Source organism: Chiloscyllium plagiosum, unplaced genomic scaffold (assembly GCF_037043375.1).
Source record: "Chiloscyllium plagiosum isolate Xiang-an unplaced genomic scaffold, Cpla_swu_hap1 HiC_scaffold_24, whole genome shotgun sequence".
In the NCBI taxonomy this organism is placed as follows: Eukaryota; Metazoa; Chordata; class Chondrichthyes; order Orectolobiformes; family Hemiscylliidae; genus Chiloscyllium; species Chiloscyllium plagiosum.
The window spans coordinates 35,836,940-35,859,071 of record NW_028270162.1 but is presented as its reverse complement, the minus strand read 5'-3'; the positions used below and the strand labels follow the sequence as shown (position 1 = coordinate 35,859,071).

The 22,132-nt window shown below is 40.9% G+C and overlaps 2 protein-coding genes across 2 annotated transcripts in view; one reads left to right on the top strand and one right to left on the bottom strand.

Annotated features, from left to right (window-relative positions):
- The first annotated feature begins 1,759 nt into the window (after positions 1–1,759).
- On the top strand, positions 1,760–11,018 carry ficd (FIC domain protein adenylyltransferase). The gene is made up of 2 exons (XM_043715812.2): positions 1,760–2,006; positions 8,403–11,018. Exons 1-2 carry the CDS (start codon positions 1,778–1,780, stop codon positions 9,482–9,484), a joined length of 1,311 nt encoding a protein of 436 aa, XP_043571747.2. The 5' UTR covers positions 1,760–1,777; the 3' UTR covers positions 9,485–11,018.
- An 830-nt stretch (positions 11,019–11,848) lies between these two features.
- sart3 (spliceosome associated factor 3, U4/U6 recycling protein) overlaps positions 11,849–22,132 on the bottom strand; it is a 33,442-nt gene continuing 23,158 nt past the window's right edge. The window contains exons 15-19 of the mRNA XM_043715811.2: positions 20,723–20,882; positions 17,353–17,795; positions 15,838–15,990; positions 14,276–14,463; positions 11,849–12,854 (exon numbers count right to left, since the gene is read on the bottom strand). Coding sequence (XP_043571746.2) covers positions 12,665–12,854; positions 14,276–14,463; positions 15,838–15,990; positions 17,353–17,795; positions 20,723–20,882 — 1,134 coding nt within the window. The 3' untranslated portion in view covers positions 11,849–12,664. The remainder of the gene's footprint in view (positions 12,855–14,275; positions 14,464–15,837; positions 15,991–17,352; positions 17,796–20,722; positions 20,883–22,132) is intronic.

Here is a 22,132-nt window from a genome sequence, read left to right as displayed (position 1 = left end):
ATCTCTCATCGTAACTAAAACTCTCCAGCCCAGGCAATATCTTGGTGAATCTCCTCTGCACCATCCCCATTGTAATCCCTCTAAAAATATGAATTCCAAAATTACAATAGCTGAGGTCTGACTGACATTTTATTCAGTTTCAGCATAACCTCCTTGCTTTTAAACTCCAAACCTCAGCTAATACAAGCGAGTATGCCATTTGTCTTCTTAACCACATTATCCACTTGCCCTGTACCTTTTAGGGACCAGTGTATATCAAAGTCTTTTGGACTCTCTGTGCTTCCCATGGTCCTACTGTTGATTATGTAATCTCTTGCCTTGTTTCTCTTGTCCAAGCGCATCACCTCACATTTATCCAAATTGAATCCATTTGTCACTGACCAGCTTGTCCTCATCCTCCTGTAATCCAAGGCGATCCTCCTCACTATTTACCACCCCAACATTTTTTTATCACCTGTGAATTTACTGACCAACCATTGTGCATTCAAGTCTAAATCATTTTTATAAACCACAAACAGCAAGGGTCTCAACACTGACCTGAGTTGGGAAAAAAAATCTCTCAACCATCAACCCCTATTTCCTGTCATTCAGCCAATTGTGGGTCCAATTTACCAAATTTCCTTGGATCCCATGGGCTCTTACATTTTGTTATCAGTTTCGCATGAGGAAGCTTTTCAAAAAGCTTGCTAAAGTTCAAGCAGACTACATCAAAAGCATTGATTGCCCTCTTCTACACACCTGGTCACCTCTTCAAAAAAATTTAATCTAGTTGTTCAGACGTGACCTCTCTTAGCAGAGCCGTACTGACTGTTTTTGTTCCATCGATTACTGTAATTCTGTCCTTCAGAATTGCATCCAATAGTTTCCCCCACCACTGGCCTGTAGTTTCCCGATTTAACCTTTGGTCCTTTCTTGAATAACAGTATAATATTGGCTAACCTCCAGTCCTCCAGCAAACTTCCTGTGGCCAGGGAGGAATTGCCACTGCTCTGTCCTCCTTTGCCTCATTTAACAACCCTGGATACCATTCATTTGACCTTTGAGATTCATCTACTTATAAGCCTGGGCGGTACTCAAATCCTCCTTTTTAATTTGATCATTTCTTTGCGACAGTATATGTCTCTATTCAATGAGGATCTGTAGTCTTCTGCTCTGGGTTGTCCACTTGGTGATCTACAGATTTCCTGCTCTGGTTTGTCAGTGCAAATCTGCAGTCTCATGTTCATAAGGATCTGCAATCTCCTGCTCTGATCTTAATGGGGAGCTGCAGTGTGTCACTCTGGGTACAGTGGGGAGCTGCAGTGTGTCTGTGTTTGCCTGTCTCAGGGATTGTGACCAGCTGTTGCAAAGTTAAAAATCACACAACACCAGGTGATAGTTCAACAGGTTTATTTGGAAGGACTAGCTTTCAAAACGCAGCCTCTTCATGAGGTGGATCATCAGACCACTATCTGATGAAGAGGCAGCGCCTCGAAAGCTAGTGCTTCCAAATAAACCTGGAGTTGAGTGATTTTTAACTTTGTTGAAAAGTACCATCTGGTCCAACTCAGATGCAGCAAAGCCATTGTTAATGTCACGTGGGTCACTCGGATATGCGCAGTAGCTCATGTGATTGGCTGAGGGATGGAGACGTTGCCGTTGTGTATTGGCCAGGATAATGATTGACAGATGTGGCACCCAATAGGTGATGAGAGAAGTCTCACAGGCGGACCAATGATGGAGCAGGGAGAGGCGGGTCCGGGAGCCGGCGGCCGCGGTTTCAAAGAGAGCGGTCGCCATGGGCCTGGGCGGCAGGCGGCTGTCGGCAGCAGCGGGGGCCGTGCTGCTCGGCTCGCTGACCGCTGTGCTTCTCCCCCAGCTCCGGGACGGTTTGTGGTCACTGCGACGGCGCCTGTGGGAGGTGGTCCTGGACGGCGACCCGAGCACCGGGCTGAGCCTGAGCTATAGCGGAGTGGAGCTGAGCCAGCTGGAGGAGGCCTGGGCCCTCAGGCAGAAAGCGGGACCGGGTAAGGAGCGGCAGAGGCGGCCTGGCCACTCACCCTCTCGAGCGGGTGGTTTCTCTTCGAGCTTTGCGGGGGGAATCCGAGGTTTCTGAGGGGGCAGAGACCGAGTAAAGGAGAGGGACACTGACACTCACACAGATAGGAAGGAGATCTAAGTGCAGATCTGCAGCCTCATGTTCATAAGGATCTGCAATCTCCTGCTCTGATCTTAATGGGGAGCTGTAGCGTGTCACTCTGGGTGCAGAGTAAAAGAGACTTAGGTCTCTTTTATGTCTTTCCCCTCTCACCCTAAACCTATGCCCTCTAGTTCTGGACTCCCTGACCCCAGGGAAAAGACTTTGACTATTTACCCTGTCCATGCCCCTCATAATTTTGTAAACCTCTAAGGTCATCCCTCAACCTCTGACACTCCAGGGAAAACAGCACCAGCCTCTCCCTATAGCTCAAATCCTCCAATCCTGGCGACAGCCTTGTAAATCTTTTCTGAACCCTTTCAAGTTTCACAACATCTTTCCGATAGGAAGACCAGAATTGCACACAATATTCCAACAGTGGCCTAACCAATGTCCTGTACTGCTGCAACATGACCTCCCAACTCCTGTACTCAATACTCTGACCAATAAAAAGGAAAGCATACCAAATGCCTTCTTCACTATCCTATCTACCTGCGACCCCGCTTTCAAGGAGCTATGAACTTGCACTCCAAGGTCTTTGTTCAGCAACACTCCCTCGGACCTTACCATTGTGTGTATAAGTCCTGCTAAGATTTGCTTTCCCAAAATGCAGCACCTCACATTTATCTGAATTAAACTCCATCTGCCACTTCTCAGCCCATTGGCCCATCTGGTCCAGATCCTGTTGTAATCTGAGGTAACCCTCTTCGCTGTCCACTACACCTCCAATTTTGGTGTCATCTGCAAACTTACTAACTGTGTACCTCTTATGCTCGCATCCAAATCATTTATGTAAATGACAAAAATTAGAGGACCCAGCACCGATCCTTGTAGCACTCCACTGGTCACAGGCCTCCAGTCTGAAAAACAACCCTTCACCACCACCCTCTGTCTTCTACCTTTGATCCAGTTCTCCCTGTATTCCGTGAGATCTAACCTTGGTAATCAGTCTCCCATGGGGAACTTTGTCGAACGCCTTACTGAAATCCATATAGATCACATCTACTGTTCTGCCCTCATCAATCCTCTTTCTTACTTCCTCAAAAAACTCAATCAAGTTAGTGAGACATGATTTCCCACACACAAAGCCATGTTGACCTAATCAGTCCTTGTCTTTCCAAATACATGTACATCCTGTCCCTCAGGATTCCCTCCAACAACTTGCCGACCGCCAATGTCAGGCTCACTGATCTCTAGTTCCCTGGCTTGTCCTTACCACCCTTCTTAAACAGTGACACCACGTTAACCAACCTCTAGTCTTCCTGCAACTCACCTGTGACTATCAATGATATAAATATCTCAGTAAGAGGCCCAGCAATCACTTCTCTAGGTTCCCACAGTGTTCTGGGGTACACCTGATCTGGTCCTAGGGATTTATACACTTTTACCCATTTCAAGACATCCAGCACTTCCTTCTCTGTAATAGGGACATTTTACCAGATGTCACCCTCTATTTCCCTACAATCATATCTTCCATATCCATTTCCACAGTAAATACTGATGCAAAATACTCATTTTGTATCTTCCCCCATTTTCTGCGGCTCCACACAAAGGCCATCTTGGTGATCTTTATAACATAGAACAATACAGCACAGAACAGGCCCTTCGGCCCACGATGTTGTGCCGAACATTTGTCCTAGCTTAAGCACCCATCCATGTACCTATCCAATTGCCGCTTAAAGGTCACCAAAGATTCTGACTCTACCACTCCCACAGGCAGCGCATTCCATGCCCCCAACCCACCCCTAACATCTCCCCTATACCTTCCACCCTTCACCTTAAATTTATGTCCCCTTGTAACACTCTGTTGTACCCAGGGAAAAAAATTCTGACTGTCTACTCTATCTATTCCTCTGATCATCTTATAAACCTCTATCAAGTCACCCCTCATCCTTCGCCGTTCCAACGAGAAAAGGCCTAGCACTCTCAACCTATCCTCGTACGACCTATTCTCCATTCCAGGCAACATCCTGGTAAATCTTCTCTTCACCCTCTCCAAAGCTTCCACATCTTTCCTAAAGTGAGGCGACCAGAACTGCACACAGTACTCCAAATGTGGCCTAACCAAAGTCCTGTACAGTTGCAACATCACTTCACGACTCTTGAATTCAATCCCTCTGCTAATGAACGCTAATACACCATAGGCCTTCTTACAAGCTCTATCCACCTGAGTGGCAACTTTCAAAGATCTTTGAACATAGACCCCAAGATCCCTCTGTTCCTCCACCTCACTAAGAACCCTACCGTTAACCCTGTATTCCGCATTCTTATTTGTCTTTCTAAAATGGACAACCTCACACTTGGCAGGGTTGAACTCCATCTGCCACTCCTCAGCCCAGCTCTACATCATATCTAAGTCCCTTTGCAGCCCTCACTATCCACAACTCCTCCAATCTTCGTATCATCTGCAAATTTACTGACCCACCCTTCGACTCCCTCATCCAAGTCATTAATAAAAATTACAAACAGCAGAGGAACTGATCCCTGCGGAACTCCACTTTGAGGGGCCCTATTCTCTCCCTAGTTACCCTTTTGTCCTTAATGCATTTGTAAAAACTCTTTGGATTCTCTTTAACCTTATTTGCCCTCCTGATTTCTTCTTAAGTATACTCCTACTTCCCTTATACTCTTCTCAGGATTCACTTGATCTATCCTGTCTATACCTGACATATGCTTCCTTCTTTTTCTTAACCAAATCCTCAATTTCTTTAGTCATCCAGCATTCCCTACACCTACCAGCCTTTCCTTTCACCCTAACAGGAATATACTTTCTCTGGATTCTCGTTATCTCATTTCTGAAGGCTTCCCATTTTTCAGCCGTCCCTTTACCTGCAAACATCTCCCAAAAGCTAGTGCTTCCAAATAAACCTGCTGGACTATAACCTGGTGTTGTGATTTTTAACTTTTGTTTTTGAGCTGCATCGAAGGTTTTGGGGCATCATACTGGGCAGTTGCCACAGCCTCCAGCATTCCCCTTCCTCTTGTCGTGGCCATTAATATCTGGATCCTCAACAACTTCTTAAAACTACTTCACTTTCCCCAGCAACAAATAGCGTTGAGAGAGACGTAGTTTTTTTTTAAATAGCAGGTCCCTTGGCTTGTCGCCTCATATGCAGTGGCGTGTGAGGAGTTTATTTAGATACTACATAAATGTTTTGAGGTTTCCGGTCTCTGCTACCCTTTTAGGCAGTGAGCTCCAGGTGCCTATAGTATGACTTTATTTTTTCTTCCAATCCCCTGTCAACTACCAGTTCCTTACTTTAAAACTGTGTCTCCTGAGCCCTATACTGAGAGAAAAGTTTCTCCCTATCCACGCTCGGCCCCTCATAACTTTGCACACTTCATTCAGGTGTCTCACTTTTCTTTGCTGAGAGGAATTTGTAGTAGACTGTATCACTCCTGCCCATCCAACATCTAGGTGAATCTCCTCCTCACCTTTTCTGGTCCACACCTTGAACGCAGTAAAACATTCCAGTAGCAGACCACAAAATTAACACTGAGCCAGAGGTGACCCAAAGCTTGTTCAGTTGTATTTTTTTAAGGGGAGGTTAAAGGAGGATAAACAGAAGACAAGGTTTAGGAATGAAATTCTCCAACTGAGGATAGGTGAAGACTTTAGTTGCCAGACTAGCATTGGAGGTATGTTGCATTCTCAAAGGGTTATGGAGCTGGAGGGGTTAGCTTACCTCGGAAGGACTATAATCAGGTCGTACTGTCTACTAGCCTTCACCTATCCCCACTTCACTGTGCGCCCCCCCCCCCCCCCCCCCCCAAGTCCTGAAGTAGGGTCACACCTAAAACATCAACTTCTCCACCTCCCGATACTCCCTGGCTTACTATGTTCTTCCAGTTTCCTGCCTGTCTGCTTTGGATTCCAGTATATGTGTTCTTTTTGTCTTAAGAGTATAATTATGGCAGTGATCAAGCAGTGGGAATTTTAACATTTGGGTAGTGGGAGTCAGTCTGGGTGAGCAGGCACAGTCTGAATGGTAATTAGTGCAAGTTCAGAATGTAGTTTGTAAGTTTATGGAGAATGACAGATGTTGGCTGACCAGGCAGCCATTCGAATTGTCAAAAATTGGCATGCACATGTTGGCCCAGTTTACTACACAAACTATTTTAAAGGCCCACACGTATAAATATATTGCCATCGCACTACAAAAATAAATTAGAAGGTACATCGGTCTGTAGATTCAAAGGTCTGTGGCTTACTCTTTCAAGGTTTAGGCAGGAACAGAAATGAATGATGTTAGAGAATTATCCAGCTGCAAGGTTTGTGAAGGTTTGTAGCTCAGGTTGAAGTTTAAGGTGTAGGTTTGCTCGCTGAGCTGTAGGTTTGATATCCAGATGTTTCATTACCTGGCTAGGTAACATCATCAGTGGTGACCTCAAGTGAAGCGAAGTTGTTGTCTCCTGCTTTCTATTTATATCTTTCTCCTGGATGGGGTTCCTGGGGTTTGTGGTGATGTCATTTCCTGTTCGTTTTCTGATGGGTTGATAGATGGTATCTCGATCAATGCGTTTGTTTATGGCGTTGTGGTTGGAGTGCCAGGCCTCTAGGAATTCCCTGGCATATCTTTGCTTAGCCTGTCCCAGGATAGATGTGTTGTCCCAGTCGAAATGGTGATTTTTTTCGTCTGTGTGTAGGGCTAAGAGGGAGAGAGCAACTATCCCAACACACACAAACGAAGCTGTATCAGAACACTATTCCAACGAGCCACCATACACTGCAGCACAGACGAACTTCGGAAAACAGAGGAGAACCACCTATACAATGTATTCAAGAAGAATGGATACTCAAAAAATACAGTCTGCAGATTCCTCAAGAACAAGCCACGACAAGCAGACCAAACACAGCCAGAAACCCTAACTACCTTACCATACATCAAAGAAGTTTCAGAAATGACAGCCAGACTACTAAGACCCCTCAGAATCCTAGTAGCACACAAACCCACCAACACTCTCTCTCAAACAAAAACTAACAAACTTAAAAGACCCAGAACAACCCATGGACAAAACCAAACGTCATCTACAAAATTCCATGCAAGGACTGCCACAAACACGACGTAGGACAAACAGGAAGAAAGTTAGCCACCAGGATACACGAACACCAGCTAGCCACAAAAAGACACGACCCTCTCTCCCTCGTAGCCCTGCACACAGATGAAAAAAACCCACCATTTCGACTGGGACAACACATCTATCCTGGGACAGGCTAAGCAAAGACATGCCAGAGAATTCCTAGAGGCCTGGCACTCCAACCACAACGCCATAAACAAACGCATAGATCTAGATGCCATCTATTAACCCCTCAGAAAACGAACAGGAAATGATATCACAACAAACCCCAGGAACCCCATCTAGGAGAAAGATATAAGTAGAAAGTAGGAGACAACAGCTTCGCTTCATTTGGAGGTTGCCACTGATGTTACCTAGCCAGGTAATGAAACGTCTGGATAGCAAACCTACACCCTAAATTATCCAGCTATGGGCCGTTCCACATGGCTGCAACCTATCAATATTTTGTGTAAAGATAGGATATAATGTTGTTTGAGAGAGTTGATGATTTGCATTGTGTTATTTATGACAACTGTATGTGACTATGGCCATTTGAATTCTATAAAATTTAATCAGTGGATGTGCTCTCTTTTGAATTTTCTACTTCCTGCTTCTTTTAACCAATTCCCAGTAGGAGATTATCTTGGCACTCTGTCCACAGTTATGTAACTAGTGGCTATCATTTTTCAGATAATCTAATTATTTGTGAATAAGTATACACTTCCACTGATGAAGGAGCAGCACTCTGAAAGCTTGTGGTTTCAAATAAACCTGTTGGCCTGTACTGTTGGACTGGTGTTGTGTGATTTCTGACTTTGTCCGTCCCAGTCCACCACCAGCACCTCCACATCGTGTTGTGGATCTGTGCAATACCACATGTACTGATAGCTGAATGCATTCATACCAAGTCCCAGATTTTGCTGTCTGTTCTGCCAAACTTTTAATATTCATTGACTGGTAGGTGACTTGTTTCAAAGTAACTGGATACAGAAATCCAGAACAAAAGTCCATTTTGCAGTCAGTCTGTGACATTTGACAAAATGGGTTACAGTTGGCTGAAGATCTGATTATCCTGTGTAGTAATTACAAATGACCACAAATCTCATCCATTACTGACTATGTGGTACATTTTGCTCCATTTAAATTAGAAACTGATTTTTAATTTCAGAAATCCAGTTGGAAGCTAAAGCTGCTCTGCACCAGGCTCTGGAGATGAAACGTTTGGGAAAGCGTGAGAAGGCATATAGGCTATTCATGCATGCCCTCAACATGGACCCTAATTATGTGGACGCTTTAAATGAATTGGGTGTTTTCATGGAAGAAGATAAGGATGTTATTCAGGCTGACCATTTATATACAAAAGCTTTGACCATTTCTCCATGTGATGAGAAGGCATTGGTCAACCGTGATAGGACATTACCATTGGTGGAAGAAATTGACCAAAAACAATTTAGTATTCTTGACCGGAAAGTTAAAAAATTGATGGCTATACCCAAAGGGAATGCAGCACTGCACCGTGTAATGGAAGAAAGTTATTACCATCATATTTATCACACCGTGGCAATTGAGGGGAATACATTGACACTGTCTGAAATCAGGCACATCATAGAAACTAGGTATGCTGTGCCCGGGAAAAGCCTGATGGAACAGAATGAAGTTATCGGGGTTGATGCAGCCATGAAATATCTCAACAAGTCTTTGGTATCCAGAATTGGATCTGTTAATATTGATGATATTTTACAGATTCACAAAAGAGTTTTAGGATATGTTGACCCTGTAGAAGCTGGAAGATTTCGGACCAATCAAGTCTTTGTGGGTCACCACATTCCTCCCCATCCAAGGGATGTAAAGAAACAAATGCAGGAGCTGGTTCAGTGGTTGAATTCTGAAGAAGCCATGAGTCTACATCCTGTTGAAATTGCAGCCCTTGCACATTATAAACTTGTCTACATCCATCCCTTTATAGATGGAAATGGAAGGACAGCGCGATTACTTATGAATCTAATCCTAATGCAAGCAGGTTACCCACCTGTCACTATCCGCAAGGAACAAAGGGCTGAGTATTATAGTGCACTGGACTTGGCCAATGAGGGAGATGTAAGACCATTTATTCGTTTCATTGGAAAGTGCACAGAAATGACTCTTGACTTACTGCTAATTGCAACAACCGATCACTCTGTGGATAAAGGTTTACCTGAAGCTAATCCAAACCATTCAGATTATACACAAACAATTCTAATTAAAAATTAAACTCTCATTATTCCATGCTGTTTAAGGACATGAGTTGCTGGGATCGACAACAGTCTAAATTTTAGTCAATATTGATTCCTTTAGTTCAGAAACTTGTCAAGTTCTTTACTGAAGGGTTGTGCATGTTAGGCTGTTTTTTTGCTTGGCTTTATCATGAGATCCTGAACCAGCCATGCGTGTTTGCATTTGTTATGTTGGTTGCTTAACAGTTTGGATCTGCAGAATAAAAGCTGCAAAAAAAACCCCACAATATATTTAGGTATTCTGGGTTATATCCAGGTACAGGATGTGATTTAAACTGGACACATTCTGAACTGGGCAATTGCCATAACTTAATTGGGACTGCATTTCTTAGGCTGATCTGTGATCGATACTATCCCTGATTTTTAAGTGTCTATATTTACAGAGACTATTTTACATGGTCTAAATATAAACACTATGGACATGATGACAGATTGGGCTGTGTATATTTTCAAGAGTTAAAAAAAAATGTCCATCCCACGGTTTGTAGTGATGGGTGCAAGTAGTATTGTTCATACACTTTGGTTTGTGTCTCTTGCTAGAAAAAGCTGTTATTTTGTTTAAAAGATTAACTCCTGTTTAGTATCTCAGTGCTGATTTTTTTTGTTTTGGTGGCATTTTTTAGCAATCCAGTAGATTGAGGGGAAAAAAAATCACCCCGTTGTTCCAACTCGTCTCGTACTTGCAGAAATTGCAGCATGTAGTGAAGCTGGAGTCTGATGTGTAATTGCTCCAAGCCAAACAACACAATGAACGATTGCTGAGTCCGATAATTTCTTTTCAAAAGCTACATAACCATCTTAATGTTTTGGATATCCTGATGTTAAGAAGGATGTCGGTCAGCAGATTATTAATGCATTGTATCCAGTTGCTGGTATTCCTGGAGTGTTAGATGTGTTGAATTATGTTGATTGATTTAAAAACTGAATCACATTCCTTCAAACTATAATTTGCCATCATTATAAGAAATTGTTTTTGTTTTATAATTTCTATACTTTTTAATTAAAATCTTGCACTTGAGAAATTAAAATCACTAAGGATTAGAATAAAAGACCAGTGTTAGCAAATTTCATTGGACAATAACCCAATGGGCCAGTGAGATGTTTGTGAATTGAAATTGCACTTTACTTAAACAAAGCCTTTATTTGTTTGTGAAACATAGATACATATATATATTATAATATATATATATATATATATATACACTATTTAAGATGTAAATAAAGTATTTTGGCATCTATGATATTCTTGACTTTTCCTTTTGGTGGGCTGATGTGGAACAAAGTTCATAACTATGTTTCTTGATTAAAAAAATCTAATTTCAACTTAAATACTTACATTGCTATTTTCACATCACTTGAAACAATGTGCTTTGGAAGATACTGAATATTCTGTCATCAATATTTTCAGTGCTGGGGTGAGAGGGGTCAATGAACCAAATGTATAGCTGTGTCGAACAGCTACAAGGATTTCTACTATTTGTACAATTGAACAAGGTTTACTGGGAAAGGACAGGAAGTGACATCAGCAATGTCAGCTCAACCATCATCCGATTGAAAGGCAGAGTGGACTTAAGGGGCCGAATGGCCTACTACTTATGGTAAACCTTACTAACTCATTAAGGGCCATCTTTGCTTTCCAAATAATCGTCTCAAGATGAATAAACATTGTCATAATTTTAAAAAATTATTAGTTCACTGATATCCTATTTTGTAATAGTTCTTAAACTAAGGCCTTGGTATTTCAGAGGGTAGGTAAGTGGATTTGGAGTCACATATAGCAAAGATCGAATGAGATGGATTTACCTCCCTAAAATTGACTATAAGTAGACAAATTATGATGAAACATTAAATTCTTTTAAGGTTAAGATTCTTGTTAAGCAAGGAAAGTAAATATTCTGGTAGAAGGAATGTGGCAATTTGAAACATGAACAGATCAGTCACCATCTTATTGGCTAACAGGGAAAACATGAAGGCATGATGGCCCACTTCTTGCTTCATCAAATGTCAATTGTCAAACCTATTGTGACGCGAGTGCCCCAGTTTTACATAGCACAGACATAATTATTTTTTCCCTTGTTTCTCACACCTTTGCCAGTCTAAAGAATATTTCATAACAGGATGTGGATTCAAGGGAGGGAGTGAGTGATGTGTATATCACTTGGTACTACCCACTTATCTACCAGAGTAAAAAGGGATGTTATTTCATGAACTTTAAGATAGTAGGTGTTGTCACCTTAGTAGGGGAGGAAAGGTTGCTTCCAATTTGCACAAAGTCCTGTAAACAGCAGTACAAAGGTGATATTGGTTAAAGATGAATAGCAGCATGCCAATAGGAAATGTCTTGCTCTTCTGGAAGGCAGATGAAGCCTTAGTTTATTCACAAATCACATGAAAGATGTGCTGGTAGTACAGCTGTGGACTGATAAATCACTCGTAGAATTTCAGCCGATTAAACCATAGTCTGACAAAGCTAAAAGTCAAGTAAGCATACAAATTTTGAATACAAAAATCAGTAATGACCGCCCCAATAGCTCAGAATGAAAGGATAGCTTTTGTACCTTGTTTTAAACAGTTTTTAATTGGTTCAACTGCAGTGTATTCAATGACATTTTCTTACATTTTCAGGGAACCTGCTCCTGCCCTTAAAGAGGGCAGCTGAAGCCTTAATTTAACACATCCTGACTGTTCTGTGATTTTTAACCAATGAATCCAAAACATGATCCTTAACTAATGTTACATTACAATTCATATATAAAAATCACAGCAATATCAAAAGTAACAATGAAATGGTCCCTGTGATCCTGCTGTAATGTAAATATTTTTACCAAAAATGCAAAACAGTAGCTTCCAGGGCACTTATTTAAAACTAACCAATTAACAGTTATAAAACACAATCATAAACAAAACAAACATTAAAGCCATTCTCTGTAAATACAATTCAGCAACTGCTTAAAAAATGTTGACAAAGCAAAGCAACATGGAGCTTCCATCAAGGATATTTAACACTTGTCAAACTCTTAAAAAAATGGATTATTTACATTTCAGTACTGTTCATAAGAATCTCTAGTCATGCCTAAAGATGCAAATAGTTTCTGTAAAGACAGTTCACATGTTTCCAGACATCCAGCAGTGTAACAATGATTGCTGTAACATCAGGTTATTTTTTCAGCAGCATTTTTGCAAAATCTGCATTCGTCATCTTTTTAGTCTCTCCCGTTACAGAGGAATCACCTTTTGAATTGCCATCCTGATCCCTCAAAGTACCATTTTCAGTATTCGCTGCAGGTATAGGCAAACGTTGTAATGCACGAGGTACAAGTGCAAGCTGTGTTCGACCTTTGCCCCTCCTAGAAAAATATCAGCGTTAATGAGAGCATTCGCATGGATCAACATATAGTGTCAAAACTGCTGCAAACCAAGAAAATTCTGGACACAATTCAAAAGTCATATTTCTTGGTGCTATCAAAATTTACTTTTGTACATTTATACCAATGTTCCTATTCCGTTTCCCCTATGTTTCAATGTGCATATTGGACTTCACTTTGGATGGGTCCTGCCCTGCCTTTTTAAATGATCCTATCCTCCTCATTCCCCATTAGTTGATACCTTCTTGTCTTTTATTCTTGCATTTTACAAATACTAGTACATACTAGTAATAAACATCAGCGTTCTACCTCTTTTTCACTTAGTAGATAAGTCAAATGCTGTTTTAAGGGTTTCCCCTCATCAAAATCTCCCTGAATCACATCTCACTACATCCCATTCCCAAAACTCCATGATAGTGGCTTTACGTTTCATTTCAATCTGTTCGCTTACATTTGCAGTACCGTTCAGGCTTCTCATTTACAACTTGTTACTCATTCAAGGTACTTGAACTGTGGAATTTTATATTTCCAAGCTATCACGATTTAAATAGACAATTTCAACCTGCACCAAAACACACTTTCTATCCCCTGACCCATGCATCATGATCATTGCAGATATCAGTCAATTTCCTCCTGTATTAACCTTGCCCACACCAACCCTGCCTAAACTAGCACTTTCAAGGTTATAATTCACTATCAAGATCAGTTCTCATTTTGCCAATTCACATGATGTTGTTTTCAACCCATTGTCATAGTAAATGCCAGAATTTTCCCTATTAGTACATAGATTTATTTTTGTGATATGTAACATATCCCCCCTTAATCCTTTCCTTATCACTTACATATGCAATATGCATATATCCAAGAAGCAATACTGCCATAATCTATATGCAGCTCTTCTATGTAGAAGAGGAACAAAAAAAATCAGAATTGTTTCTAGTGAGGAATAACTGAACTTAGAACTTCAGACGTTTGCTATCTGACTAGAAATTCTGTTGTCATAAACTTCAGAAAGACTCAAATTCAAAATTAGATTTTAGATCTGTGATATATAATTAGATACATAGATGTGTATTACTGCTAAATTATTTGCATTGCTGGTTTTGACACATGCACCTGGTCCCCCGTTAGAAATAGCTGGATATTAGTCTTGGCTTACATTGTCACCACCACAAAAGGGACAACTCTATATAATGGAGCCACAAATGATTCAGATGTCTGTATTAAAAACAAGCACAAATAGCCAACATTTATAAAATATGTTCCTTATTCAGCAGCAATTATTGTCTGAAATAAATGGACGACACAATCAGCTTTGGTTAGACAACTCCCAACTCACCAATTATAACTGTATCATCCACAATAGCTATTGTAATTGTTGTAACAATTTGATTCACACTTACGCTCCATACACCTGCCGAGGAAGCAATGAGCCAGAAGATCTGCTGGTTTCGACCTTGGTAGTCTGTTTTCTCTGGGGCGGATTACTGATGGCTACACTGATTGTGTGATCTTTAATTACCATGCCATCCATCTTAAGAACAGCCTGGGAGGCTTGGGCTTCATTTTCATATTCAGCATATGCTAAACCCTGAAACAGAATTCATTCAAATATTATTCAGCCTTCAAATGGGAAACAACTAATATTGAATAGTTGCTAATAGGCAGACACATATGAAAGACTTTAGAGAAAATGTATAGCTCAGGTTGTAGGTTTGCTCACTGAGCTGGTAGATTTGTTCTCAGATGTTTCGTCACCATGCTCAGTAACATCATCAATGAGACTCCGATGAAGCGCTGGTGTTCTGCCCCACTTCTACTTGTGTGTCTTGGTCTGTTGTGGGTGATATCACTCCGGTTCTGTTTCTGAGGGGTTGGTAAATGGGGTCCAAATCGATATGTTTTGGAAAAGACATGACCAACAATCAGTAGTATCCATAAACACTGACGAAAAGGGACACCAGTATGACTGGGACAGGCTAAACAAAGACACGCACGGGAATTCCTAGAGGCCTGGCATTCAAACTGGAACTCCATTCACAAACATATCAACCTGGACCCCATTTACCAACCTCTCAGAAACAGAACCGGAAGTGATATCACCCACCACAGCAGACCAAGACAGATACATAGCAAGCAGGACAGAACACCAGCACTTCATCGGAGACTCACTGATGTTACCGAGCATGGTGACGAAACACCTGAGAACAAATCTACCAGCTCAGTGAGCCATGGACTCAAATGACACAGCAAACTTAAAAGCTTAGGGAGTTTTCCTGGTTTTGGTCGGTAGACTTCAAACTTGAGTCTCAAATCTGGCGATCTGTATGCTACATTACACCCTGTTTGCAGCTAATGCTGTGGCAATTACATCACAATGACCTTCAAGTTAAAATTACCTACAGGGCATAACCTTCCCACACAGAATTTCAATATTAGTTTAAGATCCAAGGAACAGACCATCTTGTATACTATGACGAAAACTGAGAGACCATAATTTAATGCAGAACAAATAGTCATAAATCATGGAAACAGGCCCTTTGGCCCAACTCGTCCATGCTGAATAGGTTTCCTGAACTGAACAACATGTCTGTGTTTGGTCCAGATCCCTCTAAACCTTTCCTATCCATGTACCTGTCCAAATGTTGTTTAAATGTTGTAACTGCACTTCCTCTCGCAGCTCATCCCACATACACACCACATTGTGTGTGAAAATGTTAATTCAACATGAGTGTTCACACTAAAACCATCAAAACCCAGGTCAGCCAATGCAACGCGCTGAAGATTTTGCTAGTGACCAGGAAAGGCGATTTAAGATTTAAAGTTCCCAGACTTGCGAACACAAAGTCCCTTTGAAATCAATCAGTTTCCAAAGAGTGGAAATTACTCAGTTTGTTCAAGGTAGAAAATATTCTTGTTGCACAAGTAAGCAACAAACACTTCCTCAACATGTAAGAGGATGTACCTTTGGTTTTCCAGAGCGGTTAGTGACAAGACGAATGTCCTTTAGATTTCCATGCTCTTTGCAGATTTCTTCCAGTTCCTCTTTAGTGCAGGAGAAAGGTAAACCAGATATAAAAACCTTGTGCTTCTCCAAGCTAGTGCTATACCTAAACACCTGGAGAAGAATGGGCAGAAAACATTGCGAAAAACAGGTTTATTTAAAGCTCTGTTGTTTCTTGTCAATGTAGTGAATCTTAATAAACACCAGTTCCTCATTGTTGTGTTTCATTGTCTGGGAATGACTTGCAGAATAGCAAATAGTAGAAAATTAGATAATCAAGAGTCATGACAAACAAAGGAAGTAGTGAAATAAGAATATATTAGAATCACAGAAATGTAATGGTACAGGAGACAAATATTTGACACATTGGGTCCTGTACCAGCCAAAAGTTACACATCCAGTCAAATCTTACTTCCTGCCTTTTTATCCATAATCATATGGGTTATCGCGTTCTTTATGATTGTTGCTTATCTCCACGTTTTAGACTCAGTCAAGTACTTTTGAAATGTAATCACTGTTGTATCGCAGGGACTGCAATAGCCATTTTTGCACAGCAAGCTCCCATCAACAGTAACATATAATGACTAGATAATCTACTTTAGTGAAGCTGATAAACGTTGGCCAGGACACTGTTAATAATTCCTCTGACCTTCTTTGAAAGGTCCCACCCAATCTTTCATATCATTTCGGCAGGATGGGGCTCAACTTGACGTCTCATTGAAAAGCCAACTCCTCCAACAGTGTAACACTCCCTCAGTACTGCACTGGAATGCCAGCCAAGAGTTTAGTGCACACACCTAGCATTTAAAGCCAGAGCCTTGTGATTCAAAGGCAGGAGAGCTACCAACTGAGCCACAACTGACATTCCATGACTCACATCCAAGCACCTCTCAAATGCAGCAATGGGAATTTCTCACTCTATCATCCTTTTAAAGCAACAAGATCCAGATCCCCACAATCCCAGTAAATAAACTTTATTATGTACCCTCTCATTTTATCAATTGCTTTATATAAATGTACTCCTGAATAATGACCAAGGAAATAGGTCATTTCTACCCACTCTATCGAGGACCCACAGAATTCTACACCATTAAAGTCATCTCAATTAAATCGCCCCTCAGTTTCCTTTATTGCAAAGGAAACAGCTCCAGCCCATTCAGTCCTTCCTCATAACTAACCTTATCCATTCTTTATTGTGTCCCTTAAACATTTTGTGACAAAGGTTCACTAAGGATCAAAGTAAACATTGATTGAGGTGACAGCAAAATTCACTGAGGTGCACCTCATCAAGTATATGAATCAATTTGGTTGGAACCATATCACAAACATAACTATGGGATTGAGAAATGTACCAGAATTGGTGGTGAAGTGGGTCCTTTCACTTTGGTGCATTAGAATTCCTTGAAAGAAAGGAAAAGTTACAAAAGACAAGGAAAAATATTCAAAGAATATCATAACAAACACCAAAAGTAATACCTTAAAATCTGGATTCTTTGTTTTATCAACACAGGGTGAAACAAACATTGGCCGGCCTTCTAACTCCTGGCGGTCCAGCCGCAAGGCACTGGTGGCTGCTTTCTCTTCCTTAAACTCCACATAACAATACCCTCGAAAAAGTCCCCTATTATTGTAAACAGGGCGGACATCTGCAATTTCACCAAAACTTTCAAACATTTCCTTCAGCCTCTCCTCAGGGTTGGGCATTGAATATGACAGATTACTGACAAATACAGTCAGGTTATCCTTGCTGTCGTCATGAAGAACTTTGTTCCTCGTGGCTGCTACAGCCTTTTGTTTCTGTAATGCTGGAGTCTCTAGGATCTTTGTGCTACTTTTACGACCAAACAGACCACATTCGGTAGACAGATCATCTTCAGTTTCTTCCAGCTCCAGAGCTCGAGATCTTTTATTTGGTTGATCTGAAATTGAAACGTGCAATATTAGAAAGCTCCCTTCTGTGGTCATAAATGGCACAGGAGAATGGGAACACAAAAATTAGGAGCTGAAGTAGCCAATTCAGCTCCTCACGCTGCTCTGTCACTACATAAAATCATAGCTAACCTGATTGTGGCATCAACTCCATTTTTCCTGTCACCTTCCCATAACCTGTGACTATTTAATTAGTGACAATACATTCAAAGGCCCATTGTTCTCTGGGAAGAGAATTCCAAAGACTACTGACCTGAGAGAAAAGATCTCTTCTCTACAGAGTCTTAAAATAGGAAACCTCCTAATTACTAAAAATGTGTCCCCTATTTTACACTCCCATACATATCTTCTCAGCATTCACTTCACGCAAGTACTCGTACTACCCAGCTGTCTGAGGTAGAATTCTGCAGGCAGACAAACTGAAGTAACTAGGAACCTGCCCACTGCTGAATTAAAACCCAAATAATGGTAAAAAATGACTAGTCGAAGAGGAGAATAATTCTAAAATTTGGACTTTGCACCAAAACCACAACAAACATTTCCAATATATCTCATAGAAGGCAAGACAGAGATGGGAAAAATGGAACAGAAATATCCATTGACATAACTGTGCATAGGAGTGCAGGAACACCTTATATCACGTAAATGTATTTTTCTTTATACACATTTTAAAAATTATGTTTATTCTCAAGCTGATAAAAGACTCAAAAAAACTGCTGAATTCTAAGAAACTCCGTTTTCCTATTTCCTGAATTACATTTATATTTGAAGCATTACATATTAAAATAATGAGTAAAAGTATCATTTCAAATGGAGTTGATTTTTAACCATGCCCTGTCAAGTATCTCACTCCTAACCATATTTGGTTCTGACTCCTTGTATAATGCATGGGACAGTACATTAGAATTAAAAACAGGAAATGCTGGAAACGCTCAGCATCTATGCAGAGAGACCGAGTTAACAGTTCAAGTTGATAATCTTACTAGATGACAGTTCTCCTTTGAACAAAGAAGTTTACGATCTCAAAGAAGTATGAGAGACTAGATTAGATTAGATTACTTACAGTGTGGAAACAGGCCCTTCGGCCCAACAAGTCCACACTGACCCGCCGAAGCACAACCATTCCCCTACACTTACCCCTGAACCTAACTCTACGGGCAATTTAGCATGACCAATTCACCTAACCTGCACATCTTTGGACTGTGGGAGGAAACCGGAGGAAACCCATGCAGATACGGGGAGAATGTGCAAACTCCACACAGATAGTCGCCTGAGGCAGGAATTGAACCCGGGTCTCTAGCGCTGTGAGGCAGCAGTGCTAACCACAGTGCCACCGTGCTGCCAAGGGGTGCGGAAAACCAAAATACGTTTTGCAATTCGTTTTAGAATAAGTGGACTTGTGCATAAGGAACAACTTTTTTTTAAAAAAATGCTTTTATGGATAGAGCCGGCAAGGTTAGAATTTGTTGCCCACCCCTAATTGCCCTTAAACAGAATGGGTTGCTCGACCATTTCAGAGGGTGGTCACTGCCCATCATTGCTTAGCCTGATGCTGACCATTTATAGATGCCAGATATCCTCCGCCCCCCCCCCCCCCCCCCCACCCTCCACCACCCAGGGTATTAGTGAACGTGATGGGGCTCTCATAGCAATCAATGACAACTTTAGGGTCACCCAGACTGAAGCTACAGTTCTTAATTCTCGAATTCGTCATTGAACTTAAATTCCACTTGTTGCCATAGTCCCCACTGCAGGAGCTCTAGATCACTAGACCAATGACATTACCATTATGCCAGACCCCTCGTTCTCTCTCACAGAAATAATTTCATTAGTTTAAAGAAATTTCAATAATTTAAAGAAATCAATACCAACCATATTTATGATTACAGACAACCTGTGACCTGATGGAGAAATGTTCCTCACCACACAATGACGAGGATTGCACAAAATCTTGTTTATTGCATGCCAGAACAAATATCCTCCACACTGCTAAATAAATTCTCCTGAGCTACTGCACAAATAGAGTAAACATCTCTGCTCAGTTGCTACTAAAAATATCTGGCTGTCATCTAATGGGCTGCAAGGAAGGAACATTTCCGATTGAATTCCAAAGCCGAAGGAAAAAAAAACTCTCTGGCAAGTAGGTCAATAACCATAGGCTATAGATTTAAAATAATTGACAAGGCATCTAGCCAGGAGATGAGAATTATTTTCCCTCCTGCACAAAAAGTCACAAAGATTGAGAAAACCTTAGTCAAAAGGATTGCAGAATTCGATTCCGAAGATAATGTTAAACAGGAGTTGCACAAGAGTATGAGGAACCAGGCCACATCTAGGATGTGGGGCAAAATACAACTGCACTTTCAAGAGCACCCACAAATAATGGGCAAAATAGCCTCCTGCAGTGTTGTACAATCTTAATCCACAGCAACAACGGCTGCTAATTGAATAGTAGTAGTATTCTGGATTCAGCAGTAAATGAAGGTAGGCATGAAATTGGAAATTTCTGCTCCTGCTATGTCATGCTGAGTGGTTGATCTGTCAGTATTAACTTACCATCTCAGATACCCAATTGATAGACCTAAAATGATGTCACTGGACTCATATATAGTCTCCCTCACTTATTCAATACATATAAATGCTTTATAACGAATCAATGGCTATCACTAAATTACCTCTGTTCACTTAAAAAAAGGTATTCGTAGATGTAAACTGAGGGGTTTTTGGTACATTTGATAAACCATTACACCACAAGACTAAAAGAATGCAAGCTTTAACTTACCCATGTTAAAACTCAATCGTTTTTAAAGAGAAAGAATTTGCCCTAATTACTGACCTCCACGCCCTCATTGAAATGTTTCACTTAGAAAAAAATCTTATAATTCAACTCCATGAGTCTTCTCAGTAGGTACCATACCTGTTTGGCTGCCCCATTCCTCCTCATCTGCTTTGCGTTTGTCTCCAGGTAAGGCCTGTTTCTGGGCCTTTCTCGCAGCTTTCTTTTCAGATCGGCCTTTCTTCCGCTGCATATTTTTCTCTTCTTCCTGTTTTGTGAGCAGGGCTTCCTTCTCTGCAGCCTTGGTAAAGTATTAAAATTCAAACTTGAAAATTTAAATTTACCTCAAGGAGTACATTTCTTTCAATAACACTTACAGCTAATTTCTGTGTGGCTTGATTGAGTGAGAATCAAGAGTATTAAGAAACATTAATTAGCCAACTCAGTGCATTGCATAATCCCACTCAACTCTATAAAAACTAATACCAATCACTTAATACACTGTTAAAGAATTAACATAACTTTCACAAGTGTTAAAAACAGTTAGAACAAAGCCCTACACAACATCAAGGAGATGTGTTGCTGCTCCAAAGTTTTGTTAATCTTGTTGTTTCTCCTATTTTCTTCATGGCAGGTAATAGTGATCACATGGAATTGATCTGCTCAGGGTAGAGGGTGTTTGAGTGATGTGGATGAGAGATAGGGAAGATGTATAGGATGAACACCTTTCCTCTCAAGGGAGTGCTGGTGGAGAGTCCATCCTTGTGGATTGAGCGACTGCCTGGTAAACTCACAGCACAACCATGTTTTGTCACTGCCTTTCATTATAACTGCAGACTTACTGTATTCAGAAATTTCTTTTCCCCCAGACACTCCATATCTTTTCATGTGCTCAACCAGTTGTATGTTCTTTCCAATGCCTGACTGATAAGCTTTATATCATCCGACAACCTTCTAGTAAGCATTTAACATGTGCACTCCCTGTCTGCAACTGGCTGTTAGCTGTTGAAATATCACTGACCAAAATGTTATCTTTCCACCCACCTGACCAGAATGTTTTGCAGCATTTTTGTTTAAATTTCAAATTGCTAGCTTTCACAGAATGTTCCTGGAGTTTTACCGACTTTGCCCCCTTTCTTTTCCTGTCTTTAACCAACATTTAAACGCCTACTTGTCCTTCTGATACAAGTTACATGTTCAGATGTTACAGCCTGCCATTTCTCTTTGGAGGCTAATCGATCTGCTTACACATTTCCAGCACATTCTGATCTTATTTCTGATCTCCTTTTTTGATCTGCAATTAAAACAGAAGCCATCCTGATTTTTAGAACGTGGTCTCAAATTTCCTTGGACTGGTTCTGTCAGCTTGGTTTTTTCACAATGAAAAGTTAAAAAAAAAAGCCATTCCTCTGAGTTATCTACAATAACACTGAAACTTCCTTCTGATTCATAAATAGGGCTGAAAATCCCTATTTGTTGCAGATTTTTCTATTGTTCATTATGTTGACTGGGGAGCAAGTGAGCAGACCACACTTGACCTAGAATGCACGA